Source organism: Nelumbo nucifera, chromosome 7 (genome assembly GCF_055504915.1).
Source record: "Nelumbo nucifera cultivar China Antique chromosome 7, China Antique-T2T, whole genome shotgun sequence".
In the NCBI taxonomy this organism is placed as follows: domain Eukaryota; kingdom Viridiplantae; phylum Streptophyta; class Magnoliopsida; order Proteales; family Nelumbonaceae; genus Nelumbo; species Nelumbo nucifera.
Window position 1 is genome coordinate 7,434,472 of NC_142655.1, and position 19,110 is coordinate 7,453,581.

General features: G+C 36.1%; 1 protein-coding gene across 1 annotated transcript; it reads left to right on the top strand.

The window, feature by feature from the left end:
* Positions 1-6,837: 6,837 nt before the first annotated feature.
* LOC104589949 (protein RETICULATA-RELATED 4, chloroplastic-like) lies at positions 6,838-16,991 on the top strand. The gene is made up of 8 exons (XM_010248430.3): positions 6,838-7,550; positions 9,978-10,046; positions 11,711-11,842; positions 11,978-12,031; positions 12,158-12,202; positions 15,666-15,805; positions 16,435-16,560; positions 16,652-16,991. Exons 1-8 carry the CDS (start codon positions 7,014-7,016, stop codon positions 16,698-16,700), a joined length of 1,152 nt encoding a protein of 383 aa, XP_010246732.1. The 5' UTR covers positions 6,838-7,013; the 3' UTR covers positions 16,701-16,991.
* Positions 16,992-19,110: the final 2,119 nt, after the last annotated feature.

The window sequence follows — 19,110 nt, forward strand, 5'->3', positions numbered from 1 at the left end:
TCACTTACAAGGGAGGTGTTTTAGTTTTGGGTTTATTCTTTTGGAGCTGCTCAGAGGTAAGGGTATATATTATGATATTTACAAGAGTGTCTTGGCATATTTGATCTTGTCAATGCTTCAAATAAAGAAAGAGGAGGGGAAACAAGTTTTTTGATCCATTCATCTATGACAAGTAAATTAAAATAGCAAGAAAACATTAAGGTTAGCTATGTTTGGTTTGAAGGAAAAGATAGAAAAAAAGAAAGGAAAAGCAAGGAAATCAATACAAGGTTTATAAAGATAATTTCCTACCTTTTCCTTCAAAACATAGACTAAGGGTCTTGAATCTTGATCAGGTTTGCTTGAATGAATCACCTAAAGTGAGGAGGCCTTCAGCTGAGCATATATCATCTTGGCCTGATGAGATTGATCTCACTGTGACTGGCCTATGAAGTGAAGTAGAATAATTCTTGAGAGCTGCTAGAATAATGGACAACAGTGTGGTTTTCAGCTTTCTCTTGGACATTCTGCAATGGCTCTGATATTAGATGGGGATTTGGTTTAAATACTTCTGAATTCTAATACAACCAAAGTTACATGTGCCAATCAGCAATCGACACGTGGCCACCTCGAAGGGTAACCTCATCTTTTTATAGAGTATTTGCAATATTTTACCCTTCGTCTTAATCCCTTGGGCTCAGTTTCGAATGAGTACAAATGCAAATTTATAATGTAAAACCTTATATATTTTGTATGTATTTGCACCCTACAAATTTACATTTACACGGGCATTATGATCGTGGCCAACCACTCAGAATCATTAAATGCTAGAGTAATGTTCAGCCATGTATCCCCCGCTTTAATAAAGCTAGCATTCAATTTGACCATTGTAAAGCCATTACAAGATGTCCTTCATGGCACCATTAATAAGGCCTCTTGATATGAGAGTAGTGTGGGACCCTCATCCAATTCACCTTGAAAGTTCCCAATTTACCCATTTTGCCATCTTTGCTAACATCAACTTCTATATTCTTTAATCATAATAGCTTTGTTAATTTCCTAAAAAGAGAAATCTAAGGAAGGCATAGAAATTAAAATAAAACCCCACATTTCAAAAATCTGCAAGTCTTATATTTAGACCCCGCTCACATTTCGGTAAATTACTTATTCGGGTAAATGCACTTACTCAGGTAATTGTTTTTCAAGAAGGATTTACCCGGATAAGTATATATTCTCATGTTCTTTTTATTTCCTATGTAAATAAGGTAATGATCATTTTATTCATAAAAATCCATTGTTACAATGGGCATTTTTGTTCCTTTCAAGTGTTGGAAACTTTCCCCCACGGTGGGAAAGTTATTTACACCTAAGAGATGGAGGGTAAGTGATACCTAAGAAAATAAACTTTCCTTGATCCCCACATAAATCTGAAAAAAGAACATGGAATTTTTGGTCAATGGGATTTTGATTCCCATTGACCAACTTTCCCCCCTCTCAAAACCCATAAAAAGAACACCCCCTTAATATTAGTTTTCGTCTGCATTGCAATTGTTGTGCCTCTCAAACATGTATAAAATAAAGATTTTGAAATTCTCCTAATATTGTAATTGTCAATAATTGTCACAGTTGTATAAACTTTGCTAACTTTGCTTTTTTATTGGTTACAGTTACATAAACTTCATTTTTTTAGTACCATTATGTTTTTTTTTTGTTACTTTGTTCAGCTCTTTAATTAGATCATTTCTTCAGCTGGATCATATAAATTTATACCATCCTCTCTCAATTAACCAGCTTCAAATCTCAGTATAGGATGCTGATTGTGATTTATCAGTCTTCAACAATTTCCAACATGCCTTTGGTGAATTGATACTTTTGTAGCCAAGCAAAGTTATGGATCATGTGGGTAAGCGTGGGTAAGGTTCTTATGGATAGGAGATCCCAAATGGCTTGCCACTGATTGTTGTGTTGAGCTAAGATCTCCTACAGTCCTACCCATTAAGGCTATGTTTGGTTTGAAGGAAAAGATAAAGAAAGGAAGGAAAATATAGAGAAACTTATATAAAATTTTTAAAAATTTTCTTACATTTCCCTTCTTTTCCCTACTTTTTCCTTCAAACCAAACACAGCCCAACTGTTCCCACATCCCCGACCCACTTGACACTAGACCGGCATTTGGAAACAGTTTGTGGATAGATCCCGAGTGTATGCATTACGTTCGGCATCTTGTGTTTTTCAGTTTCTTGGGCCTAGGCCTTATGATAGACTGGGCATTGGGCTGGGCCCGTTATTTTGGGTCTTTTGGTTATATGGTTTCTTTCGTTTGGTTGTTGTTTGTGCCGCCCCTCTGGCGTGTACAAAACTTGTACAAAGTTCATATGCATTTGCAGTGACCACGCTACCAGGATCATTGATTTTTTTTTTAGGCGTTGCATAGGACCTAGGTAATGACCATGACAAATTAACATTTCTTTAAATGGAATTAAGATAAGCCTGATGTTGTGATGCATGCAACCATAGATCTGCAATTCTGGGTCTGCGTTGCATGAATGTACACCGACGCATGCATAATAAAAGAATATAACTATAATTTTAATAGTAAAAATGAGCTATGACATACGAGTGGGTGAACCCTGTGCAGCTGTGCTTGGTCATACACCTGTGAAAGTGTGAATTATATTATAAATGAAAATAATAAAATGATAAAAAACCAATAAAATGTTAAGAAAAATACAAAAATATGGACATGTCTCTAATATTAAATTATATATTAATTATATTTGAACAAAATAAATACGATAAATGAGAATTATTGTTATTAATGTCTGATTAGCCAGTTTCAACTTGGAGGTTCAAGACATTGGGTTACACTTGCATGCATAGATGATCAGTCATTACATTAATAGGGATCACAATTTTTCTCATCCCCGACGGGGACCCAATTTTCCAGATCTGATGGGGCCAAGGATGGGAATGGGGATTGAGGTCTCCGCCCCCGATTATATATATATATATATATATTAAATGCTATTTATATTAAATATACTATTACATTATTTATATTATATATATGTATACCAAAACATATTTAAAATATTATTTATAATTTAAAATTTTTATTATTTAAAAAAAATACTATTATCTGAAAATATTTCGGAGATTCGGGTCCCCACAGGAAACCCATCCTTGTTGGGAATCAGAGATGGAGGATAAACTTTATCCCTGATTAAAATCGAGGACAGAGATGAAGGTTAATTTAAGAATTAGAGACGAGCCCCACCCTGAACCCGCACCATTGCCATTCCTATATACGAATGAGCAATTAAGTGCAGATAGAAACAAAGTTCAAAAATGTCATCATGCATGCATCGGGTAATACTTACTTATCGTATTAATGGGTCATCATCGATACACTAAATAATAGAGCTTTGGGAATTTGACCTATTTCAGGGGCTACACAGGCCTAAGAAACCTATATTTGAAAAAAAAAATAATATGTATACCATTCCATTTTGTTTAGTACCACTTTCATTAATCTATTTCTGAAAAAAAAAATTATGTATACCATTCCATTCTGTTTAATTCTGTTTAATACCACTTCCATTATTAAACTATGAATGTTTAAATAATTTCTTATTACGTTTATCATCCATCATATTTTTATGCAAGAGTTTTATTTATTTATTTATGGTATTCAGGTAGTATCTAATTATCTATTCTATATAAGAGAAATTGACATTAAAAAGCGTTCACTAAGTCATTAATGGCATCGTGACATTTCTAGCTAAAACATTATGTACCCATGTAATATGATAATCACATCTAACTATATTAAATTTGGTTGCACTGGCTCCATATACAATATTCTTTATAAGGAGTGGGAAGGGGAGAAATTGTTTCCCTAGAATTTTATCATAAATTAACTTATTAACCATAAGATTGAATTTTGAGGGCGCCCACCGCAAATAGTCAGCTTGCTTCAAACTCATGAAAAGCAGCTTATTCAACACCAATCACGAGTGACTTTGATGCAAATACAAGGCTCTAAAAAAGGCAAAAGACTAAGACCTTTAGTTCTTCTATAAATTAAACAACCATCGCAATGGGAATTTTGAGGGAGCTAACCTCTAAGTCTCTCTTTATACTTTTCTTAAGTCAGACATTTGGTGAGCTTGACCTCGATCCTTTTACCCCACCCATTTGACATTTCTAGGAACACAAGGTCTGTTTGATTGGTAGTTAGAATTGGAATCCTTTAAACAGTGTTTTTGAATTGTTATTGACTTGAACAGTCGGACCATTCGGCCAGAACCATTTAGGCAACTGGTGCCATTTCACCCTCAACCTAGTCTTTTAGCTAAAAACCATTGATCACTGGTCAGCGATCCGTTGACTTTAGTGGTCGAACTGTCCACTCATTCGACCCATTCAACGGTTTTGACTATTTTTTGTTGTAATTATTTATTTTATTTTTTCAATTGGAATGGGCCATTCGTTCGAATTAGATAGTTGAACCATTGACCAGAACGATTCTAGTTCTGGGTCGGTTTTAAACCCTGCCTTTAGAATTGGAATCAGAATGGTCTATTCTTTCCATTTGTTTGGTCTGGACGAGAATCAGAATTGGAATCGGCTAAAATGGAATTCTCATAAAGGAGAGGGAGGAACCATTTCTTCAAATGGGGAATGCTATTCCACCAAACCAAACTGTTGGAATTGGAACCCTTATTCCTATAAATTAAATGGACCCATACTATTTATAATGCATTTGTTGCGTGTGTTCTTTTTCTAATATTCCTTGTCATGCAAGGAGGCTATCTGCGTATGTGCTTTTGTAAGAACTGTTAAAAGAATACCTCACTGATGCTTCAGCCAAGTTTTGTTTGATATTGGTGGAAAGTAGGCTTCTGGTTGCCTTCAGAATCTTTACGTTACATGCTTGAGGCTAAAGGTCAAACCCAAGACAAGGGCCCGTTTGGAAGGGCTTGTTAGTGGATCTTCCTAGTGTGGAAACTGTGGATCTTACTTTCCATGGGCTCGAAATATGCTATCTTCAATGAAGTATAACTAGGATGCCAAGCTTCCTTGGTCCAAAGATTCAAACCATGAAGCAGCACATGGTAACAAACGTTTGTTATACATGTCATGATCAAAGATCATGGAAAAGAAACAAAGTAGCTGATTCTTCATCGTCTCTTTTCTTTTATTTATTTATTTATCTTTTATTCTATTGGTTTTTTTTCAGTGGCCTCTGTAATAATTAATAACACGATTTAGAACTGACTCAAAACTGATTAAGGGAATGGATTTCGAGCAGTCCTAAAATGAAGACGCCGATGATTCGGTAGATGAGATGGTCATTTGACATCCCTCAAAAAATGGAGGCACAGGATCAAAGGTATGGTTAATGGACCTCTTGTGCACCATGCTCCATCTCTGCCCCTTAACCCCTCTATGCCATGATTTATAAGTCCACATATTTTCAATGTTCAGCCATAATATATGTGGTCATTCATTTCCCGTACTTACATGTTATCATTTATGGGAGATGTTTCCAATGTGTGGTTATAGTGTCTTATAGATAGTAGATCTGCACGCACGTGCCAAAAATAACCAACACATAGACAACCATAAAGGTTGAAAGCCCATGAAAACCAAATTTTGGATCTTATTCTGACTTTGAAACAAATCCCTTTCCTTGACCCCGATCCCTATCAGGGATAAAAATGATCCTCAATCCTGGATCCCCAACAAAGACAGATTTCTCAATAAGGAGTCAAATCCTTGACATTTTTAAATTACTTTTTTAAAAAAATAAATTACTTAAAATTAGATTTTTTTAAATATAAAAATATTTAAATATTTAAATATATTTTAATACTATAATATAAACACTATTATATACTATTTGCCGAGAACATTGCCATCCCTAATCTAAAAAAATTAATCGTCCTAATTAGCCATGAGGATTCCCAAACAGATCCTTAAGATCATTGCTTGGATTGGGCGCAGGTCAACCCTGAACTGAAGGCCCCTAAAACAACTTACGATGTGGATCTCCTTAGTCCTTACGAGACGGGTCTGACCCGGCCGTTATTAAATTTCCATGTATCTCCGATGTCATACATATCTGATATCCCACTTCCCAATTTAAATTGCGTCTACGAGTTTCAATGCTTTATAGGTAAGGGACAGTGGATCCGAACTTCGGAGCTGTCAATTCAATGAATCGAGAGTCTGACTCAGAATCCTTGCCGCTAACTCGGTATATCACGAACGCATGTATCTGAATCCAACGGTTCACGTGTTATGAGAAAACAGAATGAATGTATGTTTGTGTACAACATCATTTCGCCCTACCGTCTCCTTTTGACTTTTTCCTCTTCAAATATCGCTGCTACATAAACTTTTATCAGTAGGATCAGAATCTTTGCCTTGTTTTTCATAGATAGAGACCCAAAAGGAAAGCTCTGCTGTCTTCCCACGTGTCATATGGACCCCACTATCATTCTTCAGGCAACCTTCCTTGATTGTCGGAAAACCAGAATCCAACCTAACCCTCCCTGAACCTACCCTCCTCGTAGGGGACAGTCACAGCTGTCTTTCCTAGATATGAGACGTTAGATTAGAATCTTTCATTTTGTGTTTTGGTGGAATGGACGGAGAACCCAAGGATGGGAATATAAAAGATTCTAGTTCAATGGGTTACATATGAGAACTCTCAACGTGGCTATAGAATATTGTTTACTCTATCAAATCTTTAGACAAAAAGATTCCAATCCGACGGCGCTGTGTTAGCCTGTTGACTCCAAGACGAAGACCTAACCCGAAAAACCAACAGGAACCCAAAGAAACCCAACTGGCAACTGCGCGCGTGCTTTTTGTAGTTCGCAATTTCTTCTCTTCTTCTCTCACTGTTTTCTTCGCCCTCCAACCACCGAAGTAACAACACCTCCAAACGCAGTCTCTCTCTCTCTCTCAAACTCTGTTTGGGCGAGTGAGAATAACAGCGATACCACCAATCGAACGAGACGGCCATGGCGATCTCCGCCACGCTCAATCCGGCACGCTCTGTTGGTTTCCCCAAGCTCAATAACCACCGTTCATCCTATGGTTCTCCTTTCACTACCCCCCGCATCGCTGCCACTGCCACCAATGCAGCCGTCTCCGGCTTCCCGTTGACGTGGCAGGTGAAACAGAGTCGGAAGCCTATGGTTTTAGTTTTCTCGGGCGGTAACGGTGGCAATGGTGGAAATGGCGGGAACTGCAGTGGTGGTGGCGGAGGAGGTGGTGGTCATGGTGAAGGAGGAGATTCCGGCGACAAGAACAAGACGGAGGCGATTTTGGCGCTAGCAGAGATTGGGAGGCCTTTGGATAGTATTCCGTCGGATCTGGCTTCGGCGATTGAGGCTGGAAGGATTCCTGGAGAGATCGTTTTTCGCTACTTTGATCTGGAGAAGTCACCGGTATTTCGGTGGTTGCTTCAGTTTGGGGGGTTTAAGGAACGGTTGTTGGCTGATGATCTTTTCTTGGCTAAGGTCACCATGGAGTGCGGCGTTGGCATTTTCACTAAGGCTGGTGTTCTTCTTCTGCTAGATTCCTTATTTCTATGTTTTTTTAATAAACTGGTTGGTTGATCATAAATGCTTACCATATGGGTTCCTTTAAATAATCTTGTGAACCAGTAATGCGTCTAATGTAGTGGCTGTTTTATGGGTCATCCTGTACGAATGGTAATTTCTTAATTTGGAAGTAGATTTCTGAAGCTTCTTTCTTCTTCTTGGTTTTGAAAGTTTAGCTTTTCAATGAAAGTACTATTTTGAGCTTCTAACTGGTTCATTCTTATAAGGGGGATGCTTGTGCTGACAGAAGTCTTGGAGTCAAATTGTAATGGGGAAAATCAGATTAGGCTGAGCTTGTTTTCATGCAAAAATGGATTAAACTAAGGTTTCGGCTTTAGAAGAGGCATAAAAGTAATTGCAATTTTTACAAATTGAGAACTTTTCAGCCTATTTAAATTAACAAATGGAGCCTTAAGGAACTGGAAAATTGAGTTGCTTGTTGAATCTGATAATAAATGGAATAATGTAATGAAACTGGTGGTGGGGTCAAATGTTCTATGCTTTGGGGTACTAGTATTTGATTACCAAGAATGTATGTGGGGTATCCTTGAATTTTCTGAAATATTTTTCATTTATGGACAGTTCTTTAACTTCAATTGCACCCGGGTACCAATAAGAGTAGGTTCTTTGTTTTAGGAAATATAATTGCAATGCATGAAATATGTGAAATATGTCAGGCTTATGTACTTGGTTGCATTTGGTTTTCTATTATTTTCTGTGGTCAAGATTATCGACTGTTGTTTGTGGAATCCCAATGAAGGATTTCTATTTATACCATGAAGATGTTCTTGTCCTGACTGCAACTTGGATACTATTACAGAAGGAGAATGAAACTTGCAACCATCTTAAGCTGATACCAGAAAAATAGCCTTTTTTTAATAAAGTGGCAAATATATGATGCTTGTATATCCATTTTCACACTTATAATAGGCTTAGGCTTTCAGTAAGTGGGAATTGAAGCAACTATTGCCATATTATTGATGATTTTGCTATCCTGTATATATGTTCTTATGTAGGTTTCAAAAAAAGTTCTTATGTATTGATAAATCTTCATTGCTGAAATAGGCAATGGAAAGAATGTTTTACAATTTAATTTGGTCAACAGGCTTCTGAAAAAAAGGTCAACTTGCTAGGTAGAATTTTGAGTATAGTGTTGAGCATGCTTTGTTGTTATAGTGTTTCATCAGTCTTCACTTCTTCCAAAGTTGACCTGTGAAACTGATGCCTCCTATTCATAAGTATTCTCAATAGTGTTTATTGAACAACTTATTTTTTTTCCTTGTCACTATTTGTTTATTGGTCTAAATTTAAGTTTAAAATATGTAATTTTAACTGATGAGAATGAAAATTTCCGGTGAATGAGCTTAGCCTTGTGTTGTTGCTTGAATGTCATTTCTTTTGGATGCTTTGTTGCTTAATTGTGAAGTTATTTTGGACTAAATTATGTCTTGAAGACACCTAATCATTTTCTTTTCAACTTAGATTTTATGTTTATTGGTTTTCAAGCATGGACTTTTGCTCGCTGACTGATATGCTCCAGTTTTTTGGTAATAAAATAAAAATTATTAATAGACAAAAAAGAAAGGATACAAGGAAGCCTGGAAGGTGAAAAAGAGAAAAAACAAAACAAAACAAAAGTCCAAATCCACCAACCCTATCTGACATGACCACAAACAAACTGAGAAAAGGAAAAAAAAAACAACTCACCACCCAAGACTGGCTCAAAGCAAGAGAGATACCTCCAAACCAGAATTTGAAAATGCACCTATAACCCTAGTCCTTAAAAAGAGCCAATGAGTCAAAGAAGCCATCAAAACCTAAAAAACCAGACCAAGAACTCTCTTCTTCCTTAGAATCCTCCAAGGTTTCAATAGCCTCTTGTGTGGTCCAATCCCACAAAGACTCCTTTTCAATCTAGCAAAACGTCTTGGTGCTTACTCTTCTTTCTAAATCTTCTAACTGCAAAAGAGTTCTCCCTAACCTTCATATAGATAGCTATCCAATTCCATATAGTTGGGACAAGGCTTAGATGATGATGACTTTCATAAGGATTAGTATATTTATAGTCTTATGGGCCATTACTTGGTGTAGGTTAGGACCATATCCAGTCTACCCCTCCCAAGACCCCTGATAGCTGGGTGCTGGGACCAACATTGGATAATGGCCTTTGTCACTTGTTAAGCTTAGCTTTATGTACCTTTTATGAGGTTGACTGTGCCATAATTATTTTGCTCTAAAATGTAAGCCTATTAATGCATTTTATTAATTAGTTTTCTGTTATCATTTTGTGTTCTTTGTTTGACTTCTTTTTTTACTGGTATTTTATTCTTAAAGTTCCTCCAATTATAAAATCATAATCTGTTTGAGTTATGACTCCAGACTGCTGCAGAGTATGACCGACGTAGAGAGAATTTTATGAAGGAGTTGGATTTTGTCTTAGCTGATGTGGTATGCCCTTTTCTTAACAGGAAAATGAATTCTTAATTTAAAATTTGTTTGGTTATGTTTATGCTGGACTTTGTTGGACACTTGAAAAGTTCTTACAGGAATATTATTATGCTTGTATAGCAGAGGACATATATAAGTTTATTAAATTAATTTAGAGGGGTAGGTCCTGTATTAGAAGAATGTCTATTACAATAACCCGACTTCCACAAGGAAGTGTGTGAAATAGGTTAATTTTCTTGGATGACAATTTACTTGTCTGCTTTCATTGGTAGAATAGATAATTGATTGTATTAGATGCCTGTGTTTTCTTCTTCTTCTTTGTTTTTTTTTTTTTTTTTTTGAGAAAAAGTTAACCAGATTTGATTAGAAAAAAACGGAAGTACATGAGCAGAAGTACTACACAGAGGAAAGAGAACTCAAACGGCAGAAAAGAAAAATTACAAGGGGGGAAGCCTGTGTTTTCTAGTTCTCTATTTATTCCCTTACATCAATAGGTCTTTCACATTTGTACCCTTAATACAAAAATCTACTTCTATAGTTATTACCTCATTGAATATTACCACAGTGTCAGATTCTGGTTATTTTGGTCCTTTGCAGTTTAAAACGTCAAAATATGATTGTCTTTTTGTTTATATAAAAAAATGTGGATCACTTGTATGTAAGAGTGTCAATCAGACAAGTGTGCTCTCATTGAGTAAGCCATGGGGGTCCTACCATGTTTCTCATTCATTTGAGTGAAGATAGAAAAGATTCAAAATATTTTTGTTGCCTGACTTTCTTTTTTTTTTTTTTTCAAGCTAATGAGTAATAAACACTGTAAAGTGACCATAGCTTACTTAGTAAGAGTGCTCATGATATGGTTATCTATATGTAATGGAATTTGGGAATATAAGAATATGTAGGTAGATTTTTGGCTATGTATTTGGGATTCTATAAAGGGCTGATTTGGTTTTAAGGAATTGAAATTTGGTGACTGAAGTGTAGGGGTGGATTATATGGAACCTTGGGGTGGGAAATTGGGGATGAAGGAAAAAAAGAAAAAATTGGCAAAGAAGAGGAAGATGTATACATCGCCTTACCATTAATTGGAAATCTCAATATATTGATTAGAACATGACTTTATTCATCAATTTAACTCTGAATAACCAAGAAAGTACATAAAGAAGGTTTAATTAAAATAAATTTTGTGAAAACCCCAATCCTGTCTCTAGTAAAGTGGCTATAGCTTCTGAAAATTGCAAATCACATGGAATATGCGAGATCTTAGTTTTGTTAATTGGTTATGGAATAACATTTTTAATGATACCAAACATCACAATGATGAGACAAAATTTGACCCCCTAACTGCGGAAGCAAAAAATTATGGAACATTGGAACTGTAATTGGGAAAAGGAGTTGACAAACAGAGTGTACATGGTGCAGCCTTGCTGGCATGATTAACCTAATGACTTGGAGGTATAAATACAGAATCTGAAAAAATAATGGGGAATAAATACAAATAGTCCAAAACATACAGATTTGTATGCATACAAAAAGCCCTTATCTTGATAATTGTTCTGGGTTTTGTTCATTAGTTGAAATGATATTTTCTGAACTGATTTATTTGTTAATATTATTGATAAAAAACTGGTTTATTTATCTAGCTAATGCAATTTGTTTCTTAGTTTATGGCCATAATTGCAGATTTTATGCTTGTCTGGCTTCCTGCTCCCACAGTTTCTCTTCGGCCACCTCTTTCAGTCAGTGCTGGATCTATTGCTAAGTTCTTCCACAGCTGTCCTGATAATGCCTTTCAGGTTACTGTTTATTTATACAGATATCATTGAATTAGTTTTTTTTTTTTTTTTTTTTTTTTTTTGGGGGGGGGAGTAAGTCATTGAATTAGTAGCTGTTTCTTATACAGTTACTTGATATTGGAATCATGTCTGCAGGTTGCATTGGCTGGAACATCCTATTCATTTTTACAGAGAATAGGAGCCATAATGGTATTGTTGATATATACTTTACTGATTTCTTTTTGAAAAATGTATTAATTGAATTAAATCACAGATATTTAAAATATCATTTCCAAATGCATCGTCTTAACTTGTGGTATTGGATCTTTTGTGCAGCGTAATGGAGCCAAGCTTTTTGCAGTTGGAACCGGCGCATCTCTGGTATATCAGTTTTCTTAGGAGACCCTTTGATTTAGATTAAACCTTTTATGTGGTTTTAACCTCTGGAAACTGATATATTCTTCTGTGAGGCTTTTATCCTTTGTCCTATTAATTTTTTTTACTGTTGACTTTTCATAATGTTTTTAAGTTTTGAAGCATATTAGCTTGTAAAAACGGAAACATAAGGATCAGTTTGGAATGAGTACAAATACAAATATGTAGGATACAAAACTTAGTATTTTGTATGTATTTACACTGTACATATTTATATTGTTTCTGTATTGAGACTAAAGAATGCGGAGAAGGAAAATAGGATAGGAATATAAATTTTGTTTTAGCTTTTGTATTTTTTACTGGTATTTGATCAGGATTTTTTTTTATCAGCATTGATCAGGAAATTGTATTAGAGAAGAAAAGTGAAGTATGAAACAAAAAGAAAGGATGAGGGCATATCAGACCTTCTTGAATTCAATTTGCAGATGACACAATTCTATTTTGTGAAGGAGGGGACATCAATAGGATTAGAAACCTGAAGCTCACCATACAACTCTTCAAGCAAATGTCAAAACCTTAGAGTAAATTTTGAGAAGAGTTGTATAATTGGAGTCAATATGGGCGAGGTGGAGGTTTGTGAATGTGGAAACATTCTGGGGTGTGTAGTTTCCAATTGGCCCTTAAACTACCTTGGTTTACCATTGGGAGATAATCCTCAGAAAGGTGAATTTTGGGCCCCTGTTGTGGAGAGGTTCGAAAAAAGACTCGCCAACTGGAAGAAGAATTATTTATCTCTTGGTGGGAGGATCACTTTGATAAGGTCTACTCTTGCCAACCTTCCTGTCTATTTCCTTTCAGTTTTTAAGATTCCGGCTAAGGTGGCTAGTAGGCTGGAAAAACTAATGAGAGACTTTCTTTTAGAGCCAGGAGCGGAGAAGGACCATAGGGTCAGATGGGATGTGGTATGTAGATGCAAGAAGGATGGGGGTTTAGGAATTGGGAATATAAGGGTTAGGAACTTAACACTGTTGGGGAAATGGCTGTGGAGATTCTCATTGGAGAAAGAAAGACTGTTGGTTAAGATAGTGGAAAGTATACATGGGCTGGCAGGCAATGGATGGGACTCTGGGATCTTAGCAAGGACTACAAGAGCTTCTCCTTGGAAAGCTATTCAAGCCATCTTTCCCTTGTTCTATCCTTGGGTCAGGTATGAATTACACTCAAGTAACCTCATTAAATTTTGGGAATATGTATGGTTGGGAACTCTTCTTTGAAAGATCAATTTCCAAGCTTCTTTGCTATCTCTACCCTTAAAAATGAACCAATTTCCTCCTTTCTCATTCCTTCTAATTCTCCTTCTGGGTTCGGTTGGAATTTGAACTTGAGAAGAGATGTCAGGGACACAGAGTTAGCCTGCATTTCAACCTTATTATCCATTCTGGAAGGGATCTTCATTGAGCCATCGAAGTCAGATAGTAGAATATGGACACTCACTCCCTCGGGCTCCCATTCCTGTGCCTCTTTCTTCAAGGCCCTTCTATCCCCTTCTCCTGTTGGAATGTCGTTTCCTGTTAAAGAAGTATGGTGTCAACCTATTCCTCCAAAGGTTGGGTGCTTCTGTTGGGAAGCCTTTCTGGAAAGAGTTAATACAGGGGATCTACTTCAAAGAAAAGACCCAATAGTTGCTTGTTTCCTCACTGGTGTGTTCTTTGTAAATTTGATGGTGAGTCTGGATATCACTTATTAATTTCTTGCTAGTTTGTTAAAGTCATTTGGGAATGGTTTACTTCTCTGTTTGGTTGCAGGTGGACTCCCCCTTCGGATGTGCAAAGCTTATTTACTTCCATCTAACGGGTTAACTGAAAGGGCCAAAATCATGTGGAGATGTGGTAGGGCTGCAGTGTGTTGGACTGTTTGGGAGGAGAGAAATTTAAGGGTATTTTCTGCTGAGGAGAGAAGCCTGGAAGTAATTCTGGAAACTATCCACATTAGGGTGATTCACTGGTTAAAAACTTTGGAGCTGTTTGCAGTGTTCTCAGTTGATGAGATGGCCAGAAAGTGGAAGGAGATTGTGAAGTTAAGCTCAATCAGGAAGACCTCAAATTCCTGTTGGACACCTCCACCTCAGGGATTTACCAAACTGAATTTTGATGGCAGCAGCATGGGTAATCCAGGGCCCTCCGGAGTTGGGGGAGTAATAAGGGATGAAAATGGGAACCTGCTAACTATGTATTTTGATCCAATTGGGGTGGGTGATTCTCTGAGGGCTGAGATCCTAGGAGCTCTTGAAGGGATTCAAAAGGCCAAGGAAATGAACTGTAAAAAACTGATCATAGAAGGAGATTCTGAAATTGTATTAAATTGGCTAAAAGAGGACAGTTCTACACTCTGGAAATACAGCAACGAAAAGAGGAAATTCAAATGGCTCACCAAGGATATTGAAATCCATTGTACATGGATAGTGAGAAGTGCTAATGCACTGGCAGATGGTCTAGCTAGGCAAGGGGTGAACAGAAACTCAATGTTTTGGGCTGTTTTGTAATTGTTTCATGAATTCGGGTTTATAGGGTATCTGGAGGTTAAGATTTTTTAGCTCCTTATCTTGTAATTTAGCTTTTCCTTCTTATTAATAAAATTCACTGTTACTGAAAAATAAAAAAAAGGCAATCCTCCCCCCCCAAAGAAACATACCAGTCACTAGCCTATTTTTTGGGGGTGAAGATGGAGGGGGGACACGAATACAGCTCTTGTCTGTGAAGTCCCTCTCCTGCAAATGAATCCATAATAGCATTTATTCTTTTTCTTTTGGATGATTATCATAGAATTAGGAGCAATGACAAAATCTTGGGGTGATAAGATTGAGAACATGGGTTCAAATCTTTGGGGGAGCCACTTCTGCAAAAGAATGCCTAAGGTTAGATATGTATCCAGTCCACCTCTCCTTGGTTCATATTTGTTGGCATTTCTTTATGGTTATGTTGTTAGGGTGTTCTTTGTGGAACCAATATTTAGAAAAAGTCCTTTGAATGTTTTCTGTTTTGTATTAAGGCCTAAGTTCCATGTTTCTGTTGCTTTTAATATATTCTAAGGTATTTTTGATGTGTGTGTTTGTGTTGTTGAGGCTTCATCCAATTACTATTCTACCTACATTAGATTCTCAAGTTAACTTCTTTGGACATGATCAGGATTTTATTCATGGGGAAAGTATATTGTTTCTAAAGTGAGTGATTAATGCTTCTCTATTACACATGGCTGTAACTTTCTGTGCATTTCTGATATTTGAGATTGATACAATTCCCTTAATCTTATCTATAATTATTTTGTTCTTTAAAGCACTTTGACTTACAAAGTTCAACCCTTTTTATTTATCTTTCCCAATTTTAGATCATTTTGACATCATAAAAAGGTATTTAAGGCTCGAATTGTGTAAATGCAAGTACATGATGAAAGTTGAATATTTTTCTTCCAGGTTGGTACAGGTGTAACCAATGCCTTGATAAATGCAAGAAAGACTGTTGACAAGTCTTTTGCTGATGAAGCTGAGGATGTCCCTTTATTATCAACCAGTGTTGCCTATGGTGTTTATATGGCCGTTTCTAGCAACCTTAGGTATGAAGAATGCCATTGTGTTTGCTTTGTTTTATCTATGCTATGTCATCTTGCAATCCTTATTTTCAGTTTTCCTTCATCTGTAGTTAGAGCTTTTGCCAATCATTTATCATTCTATGTGGCCTTGTTCTAGAAACCTCGTATTCTTGCTGTATGGGTAGCAATTTCATCCAGGATCACAATGTGATATGATTCACATATAAGATTGGGTAAAAAGGAACATTAATTGGTGGATTTTTTCAGTGTATTATTAGAAATGATTGTAAACTTGTAAGGGGATATATTTCCTGCCTTGAAGACTGTCCATGTACATCCAGAGAGGCATAGGCAAATATATAATTTAGCTGCACCTGGATGTGGATATGCATCAGGTACAGATTATGATCTAACACAATTGGACTTGATTCCAAAGCTAATGGTCCTAGGACATAGCTATGACAGACTCCTAGCTGAAGGTGGCTGGTTTAAAGCCTGCCAGAAGCAGGCACTATATGTATGGGTACATATTCATCACGTGACATAAGAATGGTCTGGGTTCCAGGAAATGCTCAGTTATAATGGATTTGTGGTTGATTCCTTTGTAGTTGTAGTTTATAGAGCTGATTATATATACATTTTTTGTTCAACAGGTACCAAGTACTGGCTGGTGTTATTGAACAACGGATTTTGGAACCCTTGTTACACCACCACAAGCTTTTACTGAGTGCAATCTGCTTTGCAGTCCGGACAGGCAACACATACTTGGGGTCTTTGATGTAAGAAAATCTTACTTCTGAAATTTCATCACAACCGATTTGAGGCTCTTTTTTGCAGTTTCTCACTAACAGAGATGCTTTGTTTGAACAGGTGGGTGGACTATGCCCGTTGGGTAGGAATTCAAAAAGTCCGCGAGTAAAACACAGATCAGAGGATTGCATTGTTTGCATTATTTCTTAGATTTTCTCTCTTTTTCCTTTTCAAGTGGACACCAATTTTTGCTGAAATTTCATGAGATCAAGGGAATGGTTGATCTTTCGTGTGTCTGGCTTTGAGCATATTTTTTGTTGCATAAATTAGCTGTTTCTTGTAGTATTAGCATCCATAAAAGGTCATGCCTGTGTTGTGAAAGTGGGGGGAGCTTGTGTTGCGGCCTTCACATTTTGACTACCGAAAAACAAATATTTTTCATTTTGATAGTTGGTTCTAATTATTTCTATTGACCCCCCCCCCCCAAAAAAAAAAAATAAAAGTAGTATTTATATATATATATATATATATTTCAGTTGTTTCCTGTTACCCCCAAAAATACGCTAGCATCTACCTGGCGTGCAAGTGCAATTATGCTGACATTTTTTGGTCGTGAATGAAACTAGACAGCTGAAGAATTAACTGCACTGCCAAGTATCAGACATAAGAAAAGAGATGGAAAATCAATGTGGGTACAGAACCACACTTTCAATCCATATATCATTCATTTCTTTTAAGAAGAGTAAGAATTAGCAAAAACTAAAACCAGCCAAGGAGTTGGATAGGACAGTCTTTTGGGTATCCATATTAGACTTTTCCTTCTTGAAGACGAATTGGACAATCGCACAACTCACTTCTCACTTTTCCAATGAGGGTTTCTTATTTCCGCTGATGGCAATGGGCTAATGGGCATTGGCATAAATAAGCACGTTTCTGTTTCTGGGTTACATAGGATAGGGGGTGTTCGGTACATGAGTTGTGTGTAGCCCACCAGCACCAGGGTTGGGGTTGGGGGGGTTAAGGGGATGATGGGGCCGATGGGCTGCTCCCCTGGCAAGGCAGGCTCTCTTGTGCTACTGAGCTCATGCGCTGTACCCTGTCACTAACCCCAATGATATGATTCAAGTTCAATATGAATCTGACACATAAGATTCAATTCAAATCCACATCCATTTGAAGCCAAACAGAATGTGCTAAAGGCATATTTCTCATTATTGAAACTTTTTCCTAGGATTTACGTAGTATAAATTGACATCAAGGGGCTTGTTTGCCTTGTGAACACCTCAAATAAACGAGTTACATGTGACAGCTCAAACTAGAGAAATATATTAATTATTGGGATAACTTTTATTAGAAAGAAGGAACCTAAAGCAAATTTTAATTTTAAAACTAGCGGGGACCCATGCAATAATGAAAGATAAATAATAGAAAGGGTCATTTACTAAAATACCCTTATAGTTTCATAGATTTACTAAAATCTACCTTATAGTTAGTATTTTACTAAAATACCACTTATAATTTGCAACGTATTTAATCAATCTTCCATTAGATGATAGTGGAAAATGACAATGTTGACACTAATGTTCATTTAAATAAATTTAATCAAAAGAAAATAGAAATAAAAATACCATTCCTACCCTTAATAAGACACGGGCAACCACTCTATTGGCTATATTTGGCCAATTTTGTTTTCTGTATAAAAAAGTGTTAAATGTATTTTTGGAATAAAAAATCATGGGCCTAATGGCAAAACAAACAATCCTTAATGAAATGTTGACTAAGTAAATAAGTTGTAAAATATATGAGATGTTTTAGTAAAATGAAAACTATAAGGTAGGTTTAAGTAAATATATAAAACTATAAGGTGTGTTCTAGTAAATGACCCTAATAGAAACACATAAGAGTATACAATTGTTTTATATTTTCAACTTTTTAAATAATTTATAACTATTCATATTTTATATACTACTTTTAATAATTTTTTTATAATACAAAAATAACAATAATTGATTTCAGTTAGGTTTATTCATCAAACTAATGAAACTAACCAACCCAATCAACTCGACCCGAGTCGGTCGGTTTTCTAGTATTTTAGGTCAGCTTTGGTTCAAAAATTTTCCAATTTGACCAAGTTGGATCAGTTTCACTTTGGCCATTTGTAAACCGACAAAAATCGAACAACCTAACCATGGATATATATAATATTTTATATTTTAAATATAATTTTTAATATAAAAAAGTGAGAAATTTCCTATATTTCTTGGTCTAAAATGTTTTATTTCATAAATCTAATTTTTAAATTTACTTTTTAATAATTGTATTATAATTTTTAAAAATAAATTTAATTTTTCAGTTTAAATCTTTTGAACTGACTGACCTTTTGTGAAAACCAACCCAAACCGATACAACTTGAGTGGATTGGTTTTCACAAAAAGGTCAGTCAATTTTAGCTGACCAACTCCCCAACATGACCAGGTCAATTTGGTTGGCCAAATAGCCTATGGCCGGACCAAACCAACTCATGAACACCCATAATTGTAGCTAAACTAATAGTCTTACCTCTGATAAATAACAATAGT

Excerpts from the sequence above, each read along its gene's own strand:
- LOC104589949 (XM_010248430.3), top strand. The coding sequence starts at position 7,014 with ATGGCGATCTCCGCCACGCTCAATCCGGCACGCTCTGTTGGTTTCCCC. Across the intron at positions 12,203-15,665 it reads TTGGAACCGGCGCATCTCTG|GTTGGTACAGGTGTAACCAA; the intron begins GTATATCAGTTT and ends TTTTTCTTCCAG. Across the intron at positions 15,806-16,434 it reads GCCGTTTCTAGCAACCTTAG|GTACCAAGTACTGGCTGGTG; the intron begins GTATGAAGAATG and ends TTTGTTCAACAG.